Source organism: Culex quinquefasciatus, chromosome 2, assembly GCF_015732765.1.
Source record: "Culex quinquefasciatus strain JHB chromosome 2, VPISU_Cqui_1.0_pri_paternal, whole genome shotgun sequence".
In the NCBI taxonomy this organism is placed as follows: Eukaryota; Metazoa; Arthropoda; class Insecta; order Diptera; family Culicidae; genus Culex; species Culex quinquefasciatus.
In genome coordinates, this window is record NC_051862.1 from 212086645 (window position 1) to 212110815 (window position 24171).

Genomic DNA, 24171 nt, shown 5'->3' on the forward strand with positions numbered 1-24171 from the left:
AACAATTGAAAAATGGCAATTGCTATTGTAGAAAACATGATTCTCGCAGTCCAAAGATTCAAAAATAATGGGAATATGTAAAAAAAAATTGCATAATAAATATTAAGTGACAATTTTTTTTAAGGGGTTTGGAACAAAGCCTTGCATGCGAATATGTTGTTGACTGTAAAAAATTTTGTTGAAATTTTTCAAAAAAAAAAAAAATTAAGCTGACAATTTTGACTTCCATTTAAGTGTATTTCCTCAATTTCAAACAATCTAATTCAGCACGATTTCTTTCCAAAAGAACTTCTCTCCTCCTAGTGATGGTGGTCATCCTTCTTCTGGAACCGCTGGCCGCAGTAACCGCAAGCATGGGCACCAGGTTTGTCCTAAAACCAGTCAAGGAAGTCAAAACAAAACTTTTAAATAGCTAAAAACTAACTCACCAAATTGATGTACACCTTCGGATGTCCCAGAGCCGGTTCGGTTCCACCGTCGCAGTAAACAACCCGCGCGCTGCTCTCGACAATGGGCGCTTCGTCAACCAGCTTGATGGCCCAGTTCGGGTTGACCACCTTGGCGGCGTTCGTGAAGCGCACGTTACGGTAGTCCTTATCGTCGTAAAACTATTCACCCGAACCCAGAGCAAGAGCAAAATCATTGTTTTGATTTCAACCAGAGGCCACTTGCGTAACCAAAAATTTCCTTACCTGGCCAGTGTGCGTGATTTCGTCCTTGATGGCGGCGCAAAGCGGGGCCAGCACCTGGCTGGAGATGGCGCGCGTTCCGGCGACCGCGTTCAGGGCACGGCCCGACGAGGACAGCAGCATCCGGCAGGCCATTTTTGCGAGCAAAATCTTCACGGGTTTATTTTGGAGCCAGCAAAACTTGCGCCTCCTCTTCTTTTAGAATTTTGACGGTGCAGCTGACTGACAGCGAGAAACGTCAGTTTCAGTTCAGTGTGCGCGCGCGGTTACCAAGATTTTGACGGTTTGTGGATGTGTTGGTGAAATGTTTTGTTTTTGCTTTAGAAGCTTTACACTGTGAATTTCGTATAATCAGTATTAGTCAAAATTGGGTGAATTGAATTTACGAATTTACGAATTTAAGAATTTAAGAATTTAAGAATTTAAGAATTTAAGAATTTAAGAATTTAAGAATTTAAGAATTTAAATTTAAGAATTTAAGAATTTAAGAATTTAAGAATTTAAGAATTTAAGAATTTAAGAATTTAAAATTTAAGAATTTAAGAATTTAAAAATTTAAGAATTTAAATTTAAATTTAAGATTTAAGAATTTAAGAATTTAAATTTAAGAATTTAAAATTTAAATTTAAGTTAAGATTTAAGAATTTAAGAATTTAAGAATTTAAGAATTTAAGAATTTAAGAATTTAAGAATTTAAATTTAAGAATTTAAATTTAAGAATTTAAGAATTTAAATTTAAGAATTTAAGAATTTAAAATTTAAGAATTTAAGAATTTAAGAATTTAAGAATTTAAAATTTAAGAATTTAAGAATTTAAGAATTTAAGAATTTAAGAATTTAAATTTAAGAATTTAAGAATTTAAGATTTAAGAATTTAAGAATTTAAAATTTAAGAATTTAAATTTAAGAATTTAAGAATTTAAGAATTTAAGAATTTAAGAATTTAAGAATTTAAGAATTTAAGAATTTAAGAATTTAAGAATTTAAATTTAAGAATTTAAGAATTTAAGAATTTAAGAATTTAAGAATTTAAATTTAAGAATTTAAGAATTTAAGAATTTAAGATTTAAGAATTTAAGAATTTAAGAATTTAAGAATTTAAGAATTTAAATTTAAGAATTTAAGAATTTAAGAATTTAAGAATTTAAGAATTTAAGAATTTAAGAATTTGAATTTAAAATTTAAGAATTTAAAATTTGAATTTAAGAATTTAAGAATTTAAGAATTTAAGATTTAAGAATTTAAATTTAAGAATTTAAGAATTTAAGAATTTAAATTTAAGAATTTAAGAATTTAAGAATTTAAAATTTAAATTTAAGAATTTAAGAATTTAAGAATTTAAGAATTTAAGAATTTAAGAATTTAAGAATTTAAGAATTTAAGAATTTAAGAATTTAAGAATTTAAATTTAAATTTAAGAATTTAAGAATTTAAGAATTTAAGAATTTAAGAATTTAAGAATTTAAGAATTTAAGAATTTAAGAATTTAAGAATTTAAAATTTAAGAATTTAAGAATTTAAGAATTTAAGAATTTAAAATTTAAGAATTTAAGAATTTAAGAATTTAAGAATTTAAGAATTTAAGAATTTAAATTTAAGAATTTAAGATTTAAGAATTTAAGAATTTAAGAATTTAAGAATTTAAGAATTTAAGAATTTAAGAATTTAAGAATTTAAGAATTTAAGAATTTAAGAATTTAAATTTAAGAATTTAAGAATTTAAGAATTTAAGAATTTAAGAATTTAAGAATTTAAGAATTTAAGAATTTAAGAATTTAAATTTAAAATTTAAGAATTTAAGAATTTAAGAATTTAAATTTAAGAATTTAAATTTAAGAATTTAAGAATTTAAGAATTTAAATTTAAGAATTTAAGAATTTAAGAATTTAAGAATTTAAGAATTTAAGAATTTAAGAATTTAAGATTTAAGAATTAGAATTTAAGAATTTAAGAATTTAAGATTTAAGAATTTAAGAATTTAAGAATTTAAGAATTTAAGAATTTAAGATTTAAGAATTTAAGAATTTAAGAATTTAAGAATTTAAGAATTTAAAATTTAAGAATTTAAGAATTTAAGAATTTAAGAATTTAAGAATTTAAGAATTTAAGAATTAAAGAAAGAATTTAAATTTAAATTTAAGAATTTAAGAATTTAAGATTTAAATTTAAGAATTTAAGAATTTAAGAATTTAAGAATTTAAGAATTTAAGAATTTAAAATTTAAGAATTTAAAATTTAAATTTAAGAATTTAAGAATTTAAGAATTTAAGAATTTAGAATTTAAGAATTTAAGAATTTAAGAATTTAAATTTAAGAATTTAAATTTAAGAATTTAAGATTTTAAGAATTTAAATTTAAGAATTTAAGAATTTATGAATTTAGGAATTTAAGAATTTAAGAATTTAAGAATTTAAGAATTTAAATTTAAGAATTTAAGAATTAAGAATTTAAGAATTTAAGATTTAAATTTAAGAATTTAAGATTTAAGAATTTAAAATTTAAGAATTTAAGAATTTAAAATTTAAGAATTTAAGAATTTAAGAATTTAAGAATTTAAGAATTTAAGAATTTAAGAATTTAAATTTAAGAATTTAAGAATTTAAAATTTAAGAATTTAAGAATTTAAAATTTAAGAATTTAAGAATTTAAGAATTTAAATTTAAGAATTTAAGAATTTAAGAATTTAATTTAAATTTAAGAATTTAAATTTAAGAATTTAAGAATTTAAGAATTTAAGAATTTAAGAATTTAAGAATTTAAGAATTTAAGATTTAAATTTAAGAATTTAAGAATTTAAGAATTTAAATTTAAGAATTTAAGAATTTAAGAATTTAAGAATTTAAGAATTTAAGAATTTAAGAATTTAAGAATTTAAGATTTAAGAATTTAAGAATTTAAGAATTTAAGAATTTAAATTTAAGAATTTAAGAATTTAAGAATTTAAGAATTTAAGAATTTAAGAATTTAAGAATTTAAGAATTTAAGAATTTAAGAATTTAAGAATTTAAGAATTTAAGAATTTAAGAATTTAAGAATTTAAATTTAAGAATTTAAGAATTTAAAATTTAAGAATTTAAAATTTAAGAATTTAAGAATTTAAGAATTTAAGAATTTAAGAATTTAAGAATTTAAGAATTTAAGAATTTAAGAATTTAAAATTTAAAATTTAAGAATTTAAGAATTTAAGAATTTAAGAATTTAAGATTTAAGAATTTAAAATTTAAGAATTTAAAATTTAAGAATTTAAGAATTTAAGAATTTAAGAATTTAAGAATTTAAGAATTTAAGAATTTAAGATTTAAGAATTTAAGAATTTAAGAATTTAAGAATTTAAGAATTTAAGAATTTAAATTTAAGAATTTAAGATTTAAATTTAAGAATTTAAGAATTTAAGAATTTAAGAATTTAAGATTTAAGAATTTAAGATTTAAGAATTTAAAATTTAAAATTTAAGAATTTAAGAATTTAAGAATTTAAGAATTTAAAATTTAAAATTTAAGATTTAAGAATTTAAGAATTTAAGAATTTAAGAATTTAAAATTTAAGAATTTAAAATTTAAAATTTAAGAATTTAAAATTTAAGAATTTAAGAATTTAAGAATTTAAGAATTTAAGAATTTAAGAATTTAAGAATTTAAGAATTTAAGAATTTAAGAATTTAAGAATTTAAGAATTTAAGAATTTAAGAATTTAAGAATTTAAGATTTAAGAATTTAAGAATTTAAGAATTTAAGAATTTAAGAATTTAAGAATTTAAGAATTTAAGAATTTAAGAATTTAAATTTAAGAATTTAAGAATTTAAATTTAAGAATTTAAGAATTTAAGAATTTAAGAATTTAAGAATTTAAGAATTTAAGAATTTAAGAATTTAAGATTTAAATTTAAGAATTTAAATTTAAGAATTTAAAATTTAAGAATTTAAGAATTTAAGATTTAAGAATTTAAGAATTTAAGAATTTAAGAATTTAAGAATTTAAGAATTTAAATTTAAATTTAAGAATTTAAATTTAAGAATTTAAGAATTTAAATTTAAGATTTAAGAATTTAAGAATTTAAGAATTTAAGAATTTAAGAATTTAAGAATTTAAGAATTTAAGAATTTAAGAATTTAAGAATTTAAGAATTTAAAATTTAAGAATTAAAATTTAAGAATTTAAGAATTTAAGAATTTAAATTTAAGAATTTAAATTTAAGAATTTAAGAATTTAAGAATTTAAATTTAAGAATTTAAAATTTAAGAATTTAAGAATTTAAGAATTTAAGAATTTAAGAATTTAAGATTAAGAATTTAAGAATTTAAGAATTTAAGAATTTAAGAATTTAAGATTTTGAGATTTTAAGAATTTAAGAATTTAAGAATTTAAGAATTTAAGAATTTAAGAATTTAAGAATTTAAGAATTTAAGAATTTAAGAATTTAAGAATTTAAGAATTTAAGAATTTAAGAATTGGGTCCTAACATTACGCTTAAATTAGTGATGTTACGATAAAGCTTATTTTTCTGAGTACAATTTTTTTCATTTTTGGCATAAAAAAAACAGTGATCAGAAATGATTTTAAAATCTGGAGTTTTTTTTTAAAAGGACTAATAAACCAAATTTTCAGTTTTTGCTTTTTGGGTGGTTTTGAATGCCCCTGACTCAAGGCGGTTCTAAAAACACCCAAAAAGCAAAAACTGGAAATTTGGTTTATTGGACCTTTTCAAAAAACTCCAGAAATGTGTTCATGACCGTTGTACGTAAAAAATGACCTCTTCCGGACCCTATTTAAGAATAATAAAAAAGAATCTAAAACTTGACAGAAAATGTAATTAAATCTGGAAAAAAATCATTGTAAATGTAAAAAAACAGAAAAAAGATAGAAAATTAATATTATCTCAAACTTTGAATATTTTTTCAACGCATAAAATGTTTGTTTCTGACCAAAATTAATAATTTCTAGGGAAAATTTAGGTTGTTTAAATACCAATCACCGTGTACTCCTGTCTTTCCCTCATCACACCTTCTCTCACGCACACACTCACACTTTGCGCTGCATCGACACACGAAAGAAAACTCGAAAACGGAGAAGAGAGAAAAAGGTTGAAAACTATTTATGAAAGCGAAAAAAGTCGTCCAATATTTTGGTGGCGAATGTCAGTTGCGGACAGTCCCAGCAGCAGCAGCAGCAGAACCAACGGAACGAAAAATCCGACTTCCGACGGAATAAGCGGTTCTCGTTGTTTGTGTAGTGTTATGTCACCGTGTTAAAAGTGTCAAGTGCGTGCAGTGTTGTGTGCGGAATCTACGTCAGAGGGCGGGGGTGGTCAGTTGCATTCCGGGGGCCAACCCGTAGCAAGAGAAAAAACAACCGGAAGTGTTCCGTGTGAAAGTTGCCACGAATCGTCCGGCAGCAGCAACGACAGCGCAAGGTGTGACGTGACATTCCGGAACGTTCCCGGTGCCCGCCCTCACCTGGCCAAAAACTGCATCGCGCTGCAAAAGGAAGAAGGGAAACACACAAAAATTGCCAGCGAACCAAACTAGAGGCAGCAGCAGAAAGTCGGGAAAAGTAGGCCACACAAACCATTTTCACCCTCCCTTGCAGCAGCAGCAGCAGCAAGGCAATCGGAGAGCTTGATCGCAGCAGGCCGTCGTTAGTCGCGCGCGGGGATCGCCCATTCAGAATGTAAGTGCGACGTACCTGAGCTTTGATTTTGATGCGAGAGTTGGTCCGGCCGGCCTACTGTGGTGTGGTGGATGGATGGGTTTGGATTAGGGCTGGGGCAGCTAATTATTATTATTTTTTTTTATGATTGATTGGGACTGCTTCTTGTTGTGTTTCTTGGATTAGGTGGGTGATTTCAGTTCAGGACGTGATGGAATTTTGAATTGGATTATTATTTAAATGTTGCAATATTTTGGAGATAATGTTTCTTTTCTATCTCTGGCAAAAATCATTTGTTTCAGACAGATTGTATCGGTGTAGGAAATTTAGCGAATTGATGAAAAACGGCGTGTATTACAAGTTTTGTGCTATCGAGTTGGTTCTTCTGGAAAAGTTTGTTGGATTTTTAGAACGATGGATTTTTTTTTGATAGAAGGGCAAATCAAATCAAACAATGTGTTCTCAGATGTCTTATTTGAAGTGGTGCAGAGCGAGTTGTTGCTATATCCCCTGTTTTGTTTGTTTGAAATTTACTCAAACTCAATCCAATTCAACGAATCATCTCTGCGATTAACTTCACGTAGTTAGCCTGGCCGTTTAGAAAAGAAAAATGTTGGAAGTAATCGCCCCAACTTCTCCAGGATTCTTCCATAAGGATGGTTGCGCTATGGTTAGATTAGATTAGATTTTGTGGTAATATTTGAGCTCAACGACCAAATAAAAAAGACAAATCAAAGTGAAGAAAAACCAAAGGCAGAGTTCAAGAGCAATGACTGCTTGTATACAGTATGTGAAAAAAGTATTTACACCCCTTGGGCACTATGCATATTTTGTGATGAACTTGAAAAAATTTAAAGTTTGACAGGAACCTAGTACTACGTATGATTGGTCCGGTCATCATTTTATCCAAAATATTTGAGATTCGCCTCCAGAAATTGTGTAACTAACACTTAAGTTATCAAGACATTCGATAGTGTTGTCAGATCTTCATTCTTCTGGACTCATTGGAAAGGTCTTTGGAATACCCATCCAACGATAATTGCTTTCAAAAACCACCCTTTTTACAATCTTCCGGACTTGACCCAAAATAGTTTTTTTTAGCAATGAACTAACTAAACTTTATATTTTTTAATAGCGACTTATGGGACCCCAATACGGGTCGAATGAGACCAATACAGTCAAAATACGTTCAGCCACTCCGGAGATAATCGAGTGACATTTTTTTGGTCAACATTCTCCTACACACCCAGACATTTGCATAGATTTTGGTCCTGAGTCGATATCAAGAGTTCTTCTTTAAAATTTTTTTTAGATAATACGTGAAGGTGTTTTTAGGAGGTTAAATCACGAAGTTCATTTTTCATATTGTTTTATAGTCTTTCCTCAGTAAATAAGTGAAAAAACAAAAAAACTGAAAAACAAAAAATTGTACAGCTAAAAAAAGCGAAAAAAAAAGCAAAACAAAAAAATATCACCAAAACAACTGCAATGAAGTAACACTAAAGTTTAACTTGAAATTTAGTCAAATAATTAACAATAAGGGCAAATTAGAAAATTAAACAAAACTAATAGCAAAATAAACGCAAAAATAAAATCCCAACAATCACAAATAAAAAGCAAAAAATAAAAAAGTAGGTACGAGCAAAATAATTACAAAATCACAAAAAAAATCGAACTTAAAAAAAACTAAATAAAAATAAGACTACTCAAGATGGAAATTCGGAAAAGTCGGGAATTTGTGATTTTTCGTCACAAAGTTGACAAAACAATTTGTAATATTTATTTTCCAATATTTGGATTTATTCCACTCAGATCTACCCTGGGCCTTGTACAGTCAAGGGGCATGATTTGATCCTAGTGAATTAGTTAAAATTTGGGTATAGGGGAACTATGCCCTTTCTCAGCCTATTTCTATTATCGGCCTATCAACACTTTGATCATGAATTACAGCTTTCCTAAAGTATTTTTGACTGTTCCAAAGTAATAAATAGCTCAAGTAAAAGTGAGCAAGCAACTCTACATTGTTGATACATCAGAAAATGTTGATTTAATAGCGGAAAACGGCAAAAGTGATGAGAATTGGTCGAACGGCTTAGAGTGATTAAAATGGGTATATTTCCCCTACATTATTTTTATAAGCACTATGGACACCACTTCATGCTACGAGAACTCGCTTTGTCGCAGCCCCAGGGCTTAAGCGTTGACTGATAAGCTGTCTTCGTGAACTAGGTAGTTCTCCGATAGTGAAAATATCACAATTGCACAAGACACCGCTGCTTCTGTGACTTTTTCACTATCACAATGTGGGATTTAGGTGGGACTTTTAGATACTACAATTGATTTGTTGCCTTTCATTAGCATTTAAAATAAATCTGTATGCTTTCCAAATCTATTTGATGTTAAAGTTAGTTGCAATTGTTAAGTTAGAGTAATGCTGTCAATAAACTTTGATTGTTGTAGAATACTAGACATTCTTTTATGTCAAATTGTCCATAGAGTCTCGATCAATCAATAATGTAATGATATCGGACAAAATTCGTTGATCTGTTGAACTAACGGTTTTCGGATTATGGTTGTATCGACCATTGTTGCGAATCGAGGAACTACGGACCTTTTGACATAAATGGTCATTTCTTTTTCAAATCGCGATTTCTATCCTATTTGTATATCGGTTCATTATTTTCTATTGTTTTTGATAGAAGTAGTACTACAACAGTTAAAGGAATGTTTAGCTTTGAACATTAAGTTTAGAGGATTTTAGATTAAAGTTTAGATGTTCAATTCAAGTTAGTTAGCAAATGAATATTTGGACTTATATGAATAATTGAATAATTCGGACTTATGAATAACACACAACTGTGCATTTATTCTAGAGTCAGATCCATACAGCGTCAGTGTTTATTTGGTCGAAGTGTACTAATTCATTGGCAGATCTGATTCTAGTTGTAATGCACGACAAGACTACTGACGGACGTGACAGGACGAGGGCCCAGTTTAGAGGTTTCAACATCAACGATGTGCGGCTGGACCACCCTCCAAAAAAAAAAATATATATCTGGATTTATTCCACTCAGATCTTTATTAGAACTTTACCCAACATTTCACTTTTCAATCTATTTAAGTATGGAAAGGCTTTTAAAGACATTATTTCCTTATAAATATTGAATGTTTGAGATGAAATGCATTTGACACAGATTTTCATAATATTTTGCAAGAATAAAATAAAGATTTCTTTTTGACTAGGTTAATTAACAGCATCAAAGCTTTTGATAAACCAATTTGAAAAAGAGCGTAATTTCATCGATGCTAAACAGTGCTATGTTATAATCCTGTTTAATTTTGTCACATAGTTAAATATTTAAAAACAAGATTAAAACTTAAGGGACCAACCATAAACCACGTGGACGTTTCATAATTTCGCATAAAATGACATGTGTAAATTACATTCTTAAAGGATTTATTAGACAACGACAAACAAACAAACAAAGTGTCAAACACAAAAAAGAGTAAGTTTGTTTGCCATAGTGTAATACCTTCTTTACTAAACTGGCTCTTGCACCGAAAAAAAAAAACATTTAAATTCATACGGACAACACGATAAATCAACAATGATTTTAAAATGAATATCAAAATCTTCACAATTTCAAAAGAAACTTGATAAAATTATAGTTTTAGAGTTTTACATGAACTCATAGAAATTTTGATTTTTAAAAGGATTAAAAATTGTTTTTGCAATTCCGTCGTGAAACTATTTACTTTTCCTGTCATCCTTGAACGACGAAATAGCCTACTTTTCTGTACCAAATATAACAGAATCGAATAGCAACACTTTTCAAAATAAATGCTGAAAAGTTCTACTTTTCAGCACTAAAATGGGTGCTGAAAAGTTGAACTTTCAGCACTTGTTTCAAAAAGTAACACTTTTCAACATTTTTTTGATTTAAACGATTTATTGACAAAATACATGAAAATTTGACATAAAATTTCACTCGATGTGTGTTTTTTGGAATTGCAAAAAATGTTGTATGAAACTCGTTGCAAAACTTGATTTTTTCAGCACTCTTCGTATTTATCCAACTCGGTGAACCTCGTTGGATAAATGTACGACTCGTGCTGAAAAAATCCTCTTTTTGCAACTTGTTGCATAAACTACTATTAAGCTTTTAATCATAAAATCATAAAATTTTGTTATTTTCTAGTCTTGGCTTTTTTTTCACAACTTGACTTGATGTTGTATGGAAATAGATGTCTTTTTTTTAATTTTTAAAATAAAACTTAAAATGTTATGTTTTTAAATCTTTTGACTATTTTTAAACACTGATTGTTTCGTTTTACTATCTGAGTATATTGTATGAGAACCTTAATTTTTGAAGTATTTTTATTAATTTGTTATTTAGTTATTTTCACTGTAATTTTCAATATTTTTATTTTTTTAAAGTTTGTATAGACATTTTGTTCGAGTGTTTACAGTCCAGACTCTTTTATCCGAAGGCATCAGAAAAGTCTAACTTCGGACAATCGCAGCATTTTGTAATTTAATAGGCAATACAGTACTTGTTCGGTAACTGGGCGCTCGATAATCGGGCTGTAGTCCACTTAAAAAGCAGACAAACGTCAAAAAAAAAAAAAAAAACAAACCAAAATGATCGAGGTTGTGCCAGTGGATGCAAAATGCAAGTTCAACAAATTAAAAAAAAATATTTTAAGTTTTATGAAAAGTCAAAATTAAAAGAAAATTGAAGGGTGAGGTCTTCAAACAAATTTAAGCCCTCTTTATTTTTATATTTTGTTGAAAAAATATCATGCATTGGTGGTCCCCTCGTCATTTTTTGTCCAGTCCAGTTACCGAACAAGTACTGTACACTATTAAATTTTGACTAAAATGGGTTAGCAGAACTCGAATTCGCAGTCCCATTCATACCTTCCGATAATCGAGGCTTCGGATGATTGAGCCTGAAATTTTTATAGTCTGTTTTTTGATTTGCAATCATTCTTTGGCTAAAGTCGGGATTTAGAAAATGGGGTTTGAGTGACCACCCTGCAGTTTTCAAAATAACACCAAAACATCGTAAAATAATAGCCAACATATTAGTAAAATTAGTGCAAAATAAAAGCAAAATATAAACTCAACAAAAGCAAGTTAAAATTTTTACTGAATTAGTGTAATTCTTCTGCTTGGGACGGAAATTTGGAAGCTAGGCCCAATAAAGGAACATTCGCCGTAAACACATTAGCATATCAAGGCAATTTATAAACTTTAGTTTGCTTGGTTTGAGAAAATTTCTTTTAAATAAGTTTATTTTTAAATTTTGAAAAATTGCAATATGTAATGTTTGGATTCAATTTGATGTTTGAATATTTTTTTAGGCGACAACTTCGGATAATCTAGAACCGACTGTATTCCATTTTATCTCATTTTTTAATTGGTTTTAGTCTTTTTCAATACTTCCAGTTTTTTTTAAACTAAAGCTTAATTTAAATTGTTGTGCTCCTGATTTGCAACTGATCAAGTTAAATGAGATAATAGAAAATAGTAATTTTCAAAATATTGGAAATGTAAAATGAAACAAATTAAAAAACAAGCTTCATAGTATTGTAAATTTTAAAAATTCCTTCCTGAGAAGCATCGCAATCTATAACTTGTCCTGCATCCCCTTTTTCTTCCTCGCTTCCACAGACACGACCATGACGTCGGTGCAGCAAAGCCAGGAGGACCTGGAGGCGCGCATCGCCCGCATCAAGAAGCGCAACGAGGAGATCGAGAAGAAGCACCGCGAGGCGGAAGCGGACCGCCTGATGGCGATGAAGGAGAACGCCATGGTCGAGATCAAACCGCCCAAGGACGAGGACTGGCCGCGGGAGCACAAGTACGACAAGATCGATTTCACCTACGACTTGGACGCGGACGCCCTGGCGGAACTCGAAGGTTGGTCATGGTTGGTCACGATTGGTTGGGTTGGCCGCTGCGGAGAGTGCATTGACTCGGTGCAAAGTTAACTGTAGCGATGATCGAGTAATGGGCTCGCTTGTTGTTTTTGTTATTTTTCTGTGTCATTCTTTGCACGCGCGCTCAGTCAGGCTTGTCCCAAGTTTAAGCTTAATTAGTTAACGAACGTTTCCTCCTCCTCCTTTTCGCAGAGAAAAAGAAAGAGAAAAACGCCTTCATTCAGAAGATTGCGAAAGATTACAAGGTGTTTGCCGAAGGCGAGGGACCGCCCCCGGATCCGGCGTACAGCTTTCTGGCGGATGTCGAGCGGGACGGTGAAAAGGCCCAGTCGGCGTTGGCGGCGGCGTCGTCGGCGATGACGTCCGGAATGCCCGGAAGCGTCCCCAACCGAGGCGGCAAGAATCAGTTTGACCGGAAGACACCGATGAATCGAAGCGGTCGACTGGGCAACAACGGCGTCGGGCTCAACGGAAGCGGCGGAAGTGGTCGCGGACGGGGTAAACCTGGCGGTGGTGGTTACAGCGGAGGAGGCGGTCTGCAGCGGTCACTGTCGACGAACGAGCACGATGGGGGACGGCGGGGAGGACCGGCGCCGCCGCCGCCGAACGGGGAATATATTAGGCATAATCGAGGAGGAGGTCAGGGTGAGGGTGGCAAGTGGAGACGCGATTGGGAGCATGATCGAAGCAAAGACGATGGTTGTATCAACAGTCAGAGCAGCAATGGGTTGTTGAGGGGAGGAGATCCGCAGCAGCAGCAGCAGCAAGGATTGACCGTGTCGGTGTCGCAGGATGGGGAGTTTAAAAGTGTGAAAGGTGAGTTGCCTAGTCTTTCAGAAGAATTGTTTGTCTTATTTTCGACATTTTGGTGGAAAAAGGAATATGAGCAATTTTCTACAAAATCGTCCGATTTCGACCATTTTTATTTTTTGTATTTTTTAATTTGGCTCAAACTTTGTGGGCCTTTCCTATGACCAAAGAAGCTATTTTGCGTCACTGGTTCACCCATACAAGTCTTAATACAATTTTGGTAGCTGTCCATACCAAAATGATACGTAAATATTCAAACAGTGGTGACTTCTGAGTGAATTTTCTGATCAATTTGGTGTCCTCAGCAAAGTTGTAGGTTAGTGTGGTTCAGGGCTCCTTGGAAATGCAAAAATGTCCGCTAGACCGTTGCATTGTTGATAAAATCATAGTTTAATGTCTACAGAAGCTCCCCTGAAATTTTCAGCCAATTTGGTTCAGGATTCATCGAAGCTCTTTAGCTTTTAAGTTTGTATGCGATTTTCATGGAGAATCTTCACCTTTTTACATTTTCTGACCTAAAAAATCATCTACTGAACCAAAATGTCTGAAACCTTAGATATATATCTATTGTAATATGGGAACATTTTTGTAGAACACTTAAAGTTGATCTGAGCAAAACTGACTTAGTTATAAGTGGATTAAGTGAAAGTGTCGATGTTGTATTTTCCAAAGGGCCTCTTTCGCCAAATTTTCACCTGATGGCTCACTTTGATCGATGGCAAATCGTTTGACAACTTGTTTGTTGTTGATGTCAGAAAATATGGGCATGGAGGTTTACACTTCGGTGGAACAATTTAATCAGATTTCTTCCGTCTTTTTCAGGTCCCAGTTGAACATGAGCGTTTGGCCAGCCAGCCAGAATATGACAAGGACCAGGCAAGAGAGATGGCGATCGATCTAAAAAACAAGTCGAATGCGCTGATTTTCGGCTTTACATTCAGGGCTTCCGTTTAGTGTGGGTGTGGTGGGTTTTGTAGAGGTCTGTTGAGGTGCTACCGTATCGTCACAAGCTCTACCGAAGTTTGCGCTCCGACGATGTTCGGGTCGCCAGGAGAGCTCCAGCTCCACTCTGCTGGGAGGGACAAAGCGGGGGGAGGTTGGTTGGTCGATTGGCGGCTTATAGTTGCGCCTGTGATCTATGTCACCGGTGCAGTGTTGCTTCCAAATTCTTCCGTGCCGGATGTTACCCGGGCATTCCGGAAGGTTTGCCTTCTTTGCGATGATGCCAGGAGACTTAGGGGTTGTCGTCCTTAACGGCTACGGCGTGGATAAAAGCCCCCGACGGATGAGGACGTTATTAGACGTAGGCAAATGCCGCACGGGACGCATACTTCCTAGGCTGAGGCTGATATTCCTTTCCGAAGACCCCTTTTCTGTTCCCCCGATTGTAGTTTTTCCTAAGACCCTTGATCACCACGATGACCGCCAGAGTTTGATGAGAGCGAAGCAGTGGAAGATTCCAGGAATGTAGTCCGGAAGGTGATGAAGGGTTTAATGAAGTAGCTGATCTAGGGAATATAGATCTCTTCTCTTCAGGAGTTCGAGTGGACAGTTCACGCTCGTTAGAGTGCAAGTGGCCAATCAAACTAACACGAAAAGACGGAACCATCCATAATCCACGTGGACACTTTTTTTTTCGGAATCTTTGACGCCTCCTTCCCCTTCGTGGACAATTTCCATACAAAACAAATCATTTTGGTATGGAGAGTGGACAATCGCTAAACCCCTCCCTAAGGTGTCTACGTGGTTTATGGTGGTCCCTAAAGATTTCGTAAGCGCGCGTGCACCCGGATTGATCAGCCTAGGAAGTATGCGTCCCATGCGGCATTTGCCTACGTCTAATAACGTCCTCCTCCGTCGTTGGCACTTCTCCACGCCGTAGCCGTTAAGGACGACAACCCCTAAGTCTCCTGGCATCATCGCAAAGAAGGCAAACCTTCCGGAATGCCCGGGTAACATCCGGCACGGAAGAATTTGGAAGCAACACTGCACCGGTGACATAGATCACAGGCGCAACTATAAGCCGCCAATCGACCAACCAACCTCCCCCCGCTTTGTCCCTCCCAGCAGAGTGGAGCTGGAGCTCTCCTGGCGACCCGAACATCGTCGGAGCGCAAACTTCGGTAGAGCTTGTGACGATACGGTAGCACCTCAACAGACCTCTACAAAACCCACCACACCCACACTAAACGGAAGCCCTGAATGTAAAGCCGAAAATCAGCGCATTCGACTTGTTTTTTAGATCGATCGCCATCTCTCTTGCCTGGTCCTTGTCATATTCTGGCTGGCTGGCCAAACGCTCATGTTCAACTGGGACCTGAAAAAGACGGAAGAAATCTGATTAAATTGTTCCACCGAAGTGTAAACCTCCATGCCCATATTTTCTGACATCAACAACAAACAAGTTGTCAAACGATTTGCCATCGATCAAAGTGAGCCATCAGGTGAAAATTTGGCGAAAGAGGCCCTTTGGAAAATACAACATCGACACTTTCACTTAATCCACTTATAACTAAGTCAGTTTTGCTCAGATCAACTTTAAGTGTTCTACAAAAATGTTCCCCATATTACAATAGATATATATCTAAGGTTTCAGACATTTTGGTTCAGTAGATGATTTTTTAGGTCAGAAAATGTAAAAAGGTGAAGATTCTCCATGAAAATCGCATACAAACTTAAAAGCTAAAGAGCTTCGATGAATCCTGAACCAAATTGGCTGAAAATTTCAGGGGAGCTTCTGTAGACATTAAACTATGATTTTATCAACAATGCAACGGTCTAGCGGACATTTTTGCATTTCCAAGGAGCCCTGAACCACACTATTGTAGGTATTGTCGAGGGCTTTTGAGAGAAAATAGATACACGGATTTTTTTTTGCCGATTTTTTGATCAACTTTTTTTTCACAAAAACTCAAATACGTATTTTTTGATTTTCAAGATTTTTTTGATGTTTTAGGAGACCAAAAAAACGCAACTTTTGAGCCATAGAGATGTATGGTCAAATTTTTGATTTTTGAAAAAAATGGAAATTTCACTCAAAAACGAATTTTGACCCATTTTTTTTAAATGCAAAATTGAATTTTCAATCGAAAAGTACTTTACAGATTTTTTGATGAAGAGCTCCGTTTTCAAAATATAGCCATCGAATGTTAGATTTTTGCGAAATATTTGCAGTTTTTCGATTTTTATAAATATCATTTCTGAAAATATTGTTTTTGGAGAGTTCAGAAAATTTGCTACAAAATTGTCTATGAGACATTGAAGCATTGAAGTGTGGACTTCTGGTTGCTGAAATACAGCAGATTAACATTAATTTTTCTTGGGGTTCCTTGGTCAAAATAATTAGACCCGTATTTTTTTCTTTGGCCATTAGGGTGAGCTACATCGTGCTAGGGTGGTTCGAAAAATGAAAATTTTCGTCATTTTTTTTTAAATAAAATCATATCTCCGCGTCATTTCACCGATTTTAGCTGCCTTAGACGCTAAAGAAAAATAATTATTTTGGCTTTTTGAGAAAAATAGTAAGAAGTTTTAAAAATCTAGCTTAACATTTGAAAAGTCGTATGAAAACTTAAAATTGCGTTTTGACCGTGTCGGGACCAAAAAGCCCATGTATGAAAATATTTTTTTTCGGATTCCTCGGAAATTTCACTTAACATATGAAAAAATTGACGATGTCGAACCGTACGTTTCCCAGATATGATTTTTTTTAAATAAAAACTGAGTTTTTCGACGCGCCACGCTAGAGGTGGGCAAACCCGCTCTTTTTTAGGAGCCGCTCATTTTCGTTCGCTCTTAAAAAAGAGCCGCTCTTTTGAACGGCTCTTTCGCTCTTTTTCAAAATGTGGATGGAAAGGGTTTTTTCAAGAATCGTGTGATTTTGTAAGTTATTTCTTATTGGACTTCTATAAATTAGGCCTACCAAATATTTTTTGAAGTTTATGTCCATCAACTCTGACCAAAGTCGGAAAAAATTACGAAAAACGAAACTATTGGCACTACGCCCCCCGGGGCATGGCCTTCCTCTAACGTGGGATTTCTGCTCCAGCGCCTCTGACGAGACAGGAGAAACCGGGACCGACGTTTTACTTCACCATCCGATAGAAGCTCAGTGGATAAGGCGGGAATCGAACCCGCGTCTCATAGCATCATCGGGATCGGCAGCCGAAGCCGCTACCCCTGCGCCACGAGACCCACGGAAAAAATTACACTCCTGTTGTATTGCATTCATTAGTTTTCAAAATATCGAAGTATGATGATTTTTTTAAGCCGAAAAATAAACTTTTGTTTTCAGTTGATAAGACTTCTATTTTCATTGAAATTGGGTCCTAAAATGAAGCTTAGATTGCTGATATTATTGTTTACAGCGATAAAGCTTATTTTTCTGAGTACAATGACCCTTTGTACGACCACAAAGAGTTAAAAATTGATTTTTAAATCAATTTTGAAAAATTAACCTCGCGGTCCTTCTTGACAGAAAAGCTTCTACTTGACAGCTCGTTCCAAGGGGACCATAGTTGATCCATCGAAAAAATGTTGTCTTGTCAAAAAAATTTTTTGCATTAAAATGAAAAATAGTGATCAGAAATGGTTTTTAATCGTGTTTTTTACCGTTGTACATAAAAATTGGCATAGGGCTTTACTGCCGCTCGAAGCAAGTCCGTCCCATATGTATTTTTTTCGATTTTGAGATAAACCTAAGAATTGTCTTGTTTTAACATCTACTTTAAGCCTATTTGATAAAAAAGTTATTTTTGTTCTAAAAATTCCAAAACAAAAATCATTTTGGTGCTGTCCCATATGCAAAATAAAGGCAAGTCAGTTCCTTGTATGGAAATGTCTAACAAATCAATAGAAAAAATTGTGTAATTATTATTTTTATACAGACTATGAACCTAAGTACTAGCAGAACTTCAAAACACATAAAGTTGTCATGTTTACGGTATATTTTGAATTTTGTCGATAATCGAAAACCTATCCTGCCTTTTTTCTCATGATTGGGATAACCACAGTAATAAAAAAAAACGACAACCCATTGAGCTAATATTCAGTACAATCAGTATTATTCCTTCTTGAATGAATAAGCCATGGTCTGGTTCTGGATTAGGTTCCCCTTCCGTTCAACGATTCTGGGTTACTCGTTTCAAGGGTCCAGATGTTGATACATGCAATCAAAATTTAATATTCATTTGTTCTGCTACAAAAGGTAAAGAAATAATACAACGTTGCTGGTTACATTTTTGTAGCCAGGAAATTTTCTAAAATCATCTGCCGAATTAAATTAACCTGAAACAATCAAACTTTCAAATCTTTGATAAAAATATTAATAATTTCGAGAAAAATTAGAATAATGCGCTCCAATTAATCGCCGCAGAAAGATATCGTCGCAGTGCAATGCTATACGTTGTCTATGGCAACGAAAAACTGTTGAATTTTTTTCGCGGGTGCAAACACACGTACACCAGTATTTGTTTACGTTTTGCACTGCGGCTGTCATGCGCTCATATTCTCCAGGCCTTCAAGATAATCGCCAAAAGCTAATACTTCTTGATAGGCGCAATAACTTGGAAAACTACTAAAACAAACTAACAAATGACAGGCAAATTTCTGTTGTGAATGTTCAAGCCTACCTTGATAAACAGACAGACTTGCCTTTATTGATGGATAAATAAAGTCAGGTCAGTCCCAGCACGAAAATTTACCAAATTTACCTTAAAATTTCAAATTTTTTGAGTCAATTTTAGGATAGCGGCACTTTTTGAACCAATGTTGAAATAGTTGTTGAAAAAGTATGTAAAAATTTGTGATTAGAAATGCAAAAAAAAAGGTGAAACATTTTTTGGGCTTCTCACGGCAATATCTCAGCACTCACTTTTTACATATGGGACGGACTAGACTGGAGCGGCAGTTTAGTACCCAATTTGAATGTTTTTTGAAAAAAAAAAAAAAAATTTGTTTTGCCCCCTGATTTTCGGACCGATTTTGAAGGGAAGGGGTGACATAAACATTCAAATATATTTGTATCGGCCATATTTTATTTAAAAAAACTTAAAACGAGAAGATGTCCTTGAAAACCATAGGTCTTGGTGGTCTCTTTATCAAGATTTCTACTCAAAACTGAACATTCGAGTAATTGAATGGCATCCAAACTTAAATCTAGGATGCTGGAAAAATTGCTATTCATTTTAAAATTGCGTTTATTTCTGCAAGAATTGAACTGATGCTGATATTTTATTTGGAGAAAACATTCTGTGAACTCTTCTATACATTCTGATTTAATAGATAAAGTCTATGAAAGTTAAAGTTTAATCGCACAAAATGATAATTTTTTTCCAAAATCTCTCAAATATTCAGTAGATTTTTGTTAATATTTGACAAATTATGCTATTTGAAGTGCTCAAATTTGTATTCCGGTATTACTTTAATGTGCACTCAGTTTTACAATGAAAAGTTTGTTTGGAAGATCATTTACTTTTGGTATAAATTTTTATAAGCATTTAAATTTTTGAAATAGCATTTTCAATTATCAAAAACAATTTTAATACTACATTTTTTGGAAATTCAATAAATTATATTTATAACAAAAATCATGCCATATTGATACGATTCTTTCAAAAGATCGGAGTTTAAAAAAGAACCGCGGTTCTTTTTTTGTGAGCCACGGTTCGTTCGCTCTTTTCAGTGAACCGGCTCTTTGAGCGGTTCGCTCTTTTTTTGCCCACCTCTACGCCACGCGCTAAAACAAGAAAAGGACGAAAACAAGAAAAAAAAAACAACTTTTTTCACTAAAACTGCGATAACTCTAAAATTTCTGCGGTAACCGATACATAACCAAAAGTTGCGTCTTTCAATTTTGGTTACTTTTTGAAACAAGTGGTGAAAAGTTCAACTTTTCAGCATTCATTTTAAAAGGTTTTCTATTCGAATCTGTTATTTTTGGTAAAAAAGTAGGCTGTTTCGTCGTTCTAGAATGGCGGGAAAAGTAAACAGTTTCAAGACGGAGTTGCAAAAATAACTTGTTTGCAATAGAGGAGAAAATCGTGACGTCAGAAATGTGTGACTTTAACATTTTGGCCTAGTTTGACAGCTACATTGTCTCCAGTTTTCTGTGGGAGAGAAAAGGAGGCGAATACTTTATGAAAATCATATCTGTCAAAATTCCTAGCCTCAAAATTTTGTCGCGAGTTGCTTTTCTCCTCTATCCCGCTGTGAAACTGTCAACTTTTCCTGTCCTTCTGGAAAAAACTAAACGGCCTACTTTTTCCCTACCAAAAATAACAGAATGGAAAATTAATACCTTTCAATACCAGTGCTGAAAAGTTGAACTTTTCAACACTAGTATCGAAAAGTAACAGTTTTCAATATTTTTTTTTGTTTTGGACAGTGTATTAAATTTACACATGGATGTTTGACAAAAAAATCCATTCAAAAAGCGTTTTTTCGAATTGCCAAAAATGTTGCAAGCAACTCGTTGCCAAACTTGATTCTTCATTTGCCATAAACTTACCAGAAACATTTCGCTTCTCCTTCTTCCTCCCTAGTGACGGCTCCTCCCGTTTGGGGCAGTGGTCGGGTTGGCCCACGCCAACCGGCGAAACCACAGTTCCAGTTCCAAACTGGCCCGGGCGGCTACAACCAGCAGCAGCAGCATCCCCATCACCAACAGCCACCACACCACCATCGCGGTGGGGCCGGCCCCAACAACGAGAACCACTTTAACCGGAACGCTTCCGGCCGCAAATCGGACAAGGACGTCAACGGGGGCAAACAACAACGTGGTGGTCCACAGCAGCAGCAGGGTCCCGCCGGAAGCGTACAGGATCGACTGAACCGGAATCGGGTTGGGGCGAGTAATGGGGGCGGATCGTCGTCGTCGGAGCAGATCAAGTCGAATCCATCGCTCAAGACGATTTCGAAGATTATCGAGAAGAACGCCGAAATTGACGAGCGGTTGGCTCGGCAAATGTTCCAGGAGAACGAGAAGATGGCCAGCCGCATGAAGGAGCTGAGGATGCAGGACGGGGCTTAGAGAGGGAGAGCTGCTTCACACTCAAACTCACACACACACGCGCAGTAACTAATCCAGAGCAGCAGCAAAAAGTAGTGCACGCAAATATTATTCACAGAAAAAAAAATCACACAGAAACTCACGTAAAACAAAATAGTGAAGATAACTTAACTTCCCACGCTCCTAACGATACTTGCATGCCTCTTAGGAAGAAGAAGAAGTCGAAGAAGTTTGCAGCGCAGCGCAACGCTAAAATTCATATTTATATTACTAGGTAATATTAGTGAGGAGAAAAGTTTAAGCAGCAGGCAGCTTTTCAGGATTAAAAAGTATCGTCAAAAATTGTCCTCCTCTTCTTGCTCGAGCAAGGCAATATTGTGGATTTCCAGGAAAAAAAGAAGCTAAATTTAACGAGAGGATCTTAAATCACACTTCACATGAGACAACACGTAAAAAAACTAACATTAAAAAAATTACATTCACATTGACACACATTGAGATTGCGATCCTCGGAAAGCTGGGACGAGGTGGCGCGAGCAGGTCGACGCGTCGCTGAATTAAGGAGAAGAAAGAAAAATAAAAACAGTTTTATTCGATGAATCCTTATTTATTTATATATAATATTAAACAAAAACAAGTAAACATATTATTAAAACCATATTCTTTTACCCTTTATTTTAATCGCATCGGAACGAATTTCTGCATATTTAATTATTTTCAAAACGGCTAAAAGCAAAAAAAAAAAACGTATGCATGTTATGATTTTACCTTATTACTGCGAATTATTTTTACTTTTGAAGAAAGAATCGTGAAAGCATTTAGAGCGAGCGAGCGAAAAAAAAAGAAAAGAAAGCGTTAGGAGAAACGGCTCTCATTTCAAAAGTGAGTGGCAAGCTTGAGCGAGCGATTGGTTTTTGTTAGGAAGGGAAGAGATGGAAAAGAAGGAAGAAAACGCAACTCTCCCTTTTAAGTTTTATACATGATTATGTTTTATGTTTTTGTAGCCGCGGATATACATTGTGAGCGCATTCGTAAATGTTGGAAAATATATTGAAAAAAAAGTAACATTTGATGATATAAAAAGGTGGTATTTGTGTTGTTTTATTTTCAGAGAGACATATCCGAAAATTTACAAATTTTTATTTTTTTTTCGGGCCATAACATTATTTTGTCTTTTTTTTTTCTCTCTACGGTTTTAGATCTACCATCGACGAATCTACAGTCCAGACTCGATTATCCGAAGCCTCGATTATTTGAAAATTTGTATGGGACTGGGAATAATCGAGTCATGAACAAAAATTAAAATCAACAATTTTAAAAATTTCAATAAATTTAATAATAATAATAAAAAAAAAACAAAAAGTGATTGAATCTCGAACAAATTTTAAAGATATGAAAAAATAAAAATGTAAAAATTCAAGAATTATAAAAAAAAACTTATCAAAACTAAAAAAAAATCTATCAAAAAATATTAAAATTTGAAATTATTGAATTTTTAAATTTCTACGCCCAAAACTGGGCATCGGCATACGAGAGGATAACGAGCCCGGTTCGGTAGTAAAATGGTACTGTGTGCGGACGGAGAGGATAAATCCCGAAAATGAGGAGAAAAGCAACTTGCGACAAAAATTTGAGGCTAGGAATTTTGACAGGTATGATTTTCATAAATTATTCGCTCCCTTTTCTCTCCTACAGAAAACTGGGGACAATGTAGCTGTCAAACTAGGCCAAACTGTTAAAGTTACTCACAAAATGAACTTTGAGTGATTTGTGGTCATTTCTGACGTCACGATTTTTTACTCTATTAGCGAGAGTGTTCATCTATCAAAAAAAAAAAAAAAAAAAAAAAATAGCAGTACCGAGACTCGAACCCAAGACCTTCGGCAAATTGAACCGTGCCTTTGCCGTATGGGCCACCATGGTTCGGTGACTAAATGGCGGTCAGTTGTCATATAAGTCACTCAATAGTATGAGCTGTTTCAATGAACCAATATACACGCGAGAGGTCTTTACTCTCGCAAAATAGTACTTTCGTCATGTTTCTTTTCAGGAGGACTATCCCCTCGGTCTTTAACTTTGGGTGTACATTCTTAAATTATAAATTTTAATTTTTTTCAAGCTTGGATTTTTAATTTTTTTTGCAATGTTTTATTATTAAAAGCTCAAAACACAACAGGTGGGGGTTGTACTTTTCACAATAAACATGCCGGATCACTAATTATGCCCGAAATCTCATCTCTCAAGATTCGATATCTTTTTACAAAATCATCAAATGATAGTTTTTTTTTCTATCACTCATTTACAACACTGGTTGCTATAAATTTGATCTTTTCAGCACTTGTATTGAAAACTATTGCTTTTCGAAACTGTTTGACACTTAGCTGGGTTGGAGTCTCAATCGCGCAAATGGCAAGAAAATCTTGGAAAATCTTCGTTGCGGACGTTGATAAGGAGTCCCGGTGAGAGAATTTCATTTTGAGAAAAAACAAGGTTTTTTTCCTTCACAAAAGGTTCTATAAACATAGGAAAGATCATAGCGAAAGGAACACTTCATGTCATTCGAACGGCTTGTCTCTTGAGAAGAACCTAGAAGCTGACGATTGGGACACCATCTGGTTTTGTCTTTTGAAGATTGAATGCTGTTTCTTGGTGACAGCTTTCCATAATTATTTGGTAGATAATTATATTCCCCTGTATATATATTATAAATTAAATAACCCTCCAACCCCTTTCCTACTTTCCCATTCCCCAATTCCAACTTACCCAATTCCACTTTCCCCCTAAAAATATAATTCCCTGCCAAATTTACACTAATGTAAGGTATGCACTTCGGAAGAAACCGGCCAAGAAAAATTTTAAATGGGAAGCAGCGGCAGCGCAAGCAAGTCAGAGAGGGTGAAGAAAAGCCCCAAGAAATCGCTCCTTCTCCTTTGTTCCGCTGTTCGTAAAGCTGTTTCTTGACCCCTTTCCTTCCGATCTGCATACTTGCCTTAACACACCACACCTAACTGATTCGGAGTGTTTGGTACGGTATGTCCACGCATCCTTCTTTCCATGTAGATTCTGTGACAT

The 24171-nt window shown here is 33.4% G+C and overlaps 2 protein-coding genes across 2 annotated transcripts; one reads left to right on the top strand and one right to left on the bottom strand.

Annotated features, from left to right (window-relative positions):
• Nucleotides 1-213: 213 nt before the first annotated feature.
• Nucleotides 214-920, bottom strand: LOC6047239 (probable NADH dehydrogenase [ubiquinone] iron-sulfur protein 6, mitochondrial). The gene is made up of 3 exons (XM_001864287.2): nucleotides 693-920; nucleotides 429-608; nucleotides 214-371 (listed from the first exon to the last, which is right to left on the bottom strand). The coding sequence occupies exons 1-3, from the start codon at nucleotides 822-824 to the stop codon at nucleotides 300-302; spliced, it is 384 nt and encodes a 127-aa protein (XP_001864322.2). The 5' UTR covers nucleotides 825-920; the 3' UTR covers nucleotides 214-299.
• A 4800-nt stretch (nucleotides 921-5720) lies between these two features.
• On the top strand, nucleotides 5721-22189 carry LOC6054011 (collagen alpha-1(I) chain). Its single transcript, XM_038254927.1, has 4 exons — nucleotides 5721-6356; nucleotides 12013-12261; nucleotides 12474-13097; nucleotides 20633-22189. The coding sequence occupies exons 2-4, from the start codon at nucleotides 12021-12023 to the stop codon at nucleotides 21118-21120; spliced, it is 1353 nt and encodes a 450-aa protein (XP_038110855.1). The 5' UTR covers nucleotides 5721-6356; nucleotides 12013-12020; the 3' UTR covers nucleotides 21121-22189.
• The last annotated feature ends 1982 nt before the right edge of the window (nucleotides 22190-24171 follow it).

Coding starts and splice junctions, on each gene's coding strand:
- LOC6047239 (XM_001864287.2), bottom strand. CDS start 824: ATGGCCTGCCGGATGCTGCTGTCCTCGTCGGGCCGTGCCCTGAACGCG. Junction 609..692: donor AAATCACGCACACTGGCCAG/GTAAGGAAATTT, acceptor TCGGGTGAATAG/TTTTACGACGATAAGGACTA. Junction 372..428: donor CGAAGGTGTACATCAATTTG/GTGAGTTAGTTT, acceptor GACTGGTTTTAG/GACAAACCTGGTGCCCATGC.
- LOC6054011 (XM_038254927.1), top strand. CDS start 12,021: ATGACGTCGGTGCAGCAAAGCCAGGAGGACCTGGAGGCGCGCATCGCC. Junction 12,262..12,473: donor CGCCCTGGCGGAACTCGAAG/GTTGGTCATGGT, acceptor TCCTTTTCGCAG/AGAAAAAGAAAGAGAAAAAC. Junction 13,098..20,632: donor GGAGTTTAAAAGTGTGAAAG/GTGAGTTGCCTA, acceptor CTTCCTCCCTAG/TGACGGCTCCTCCCGTTTGG.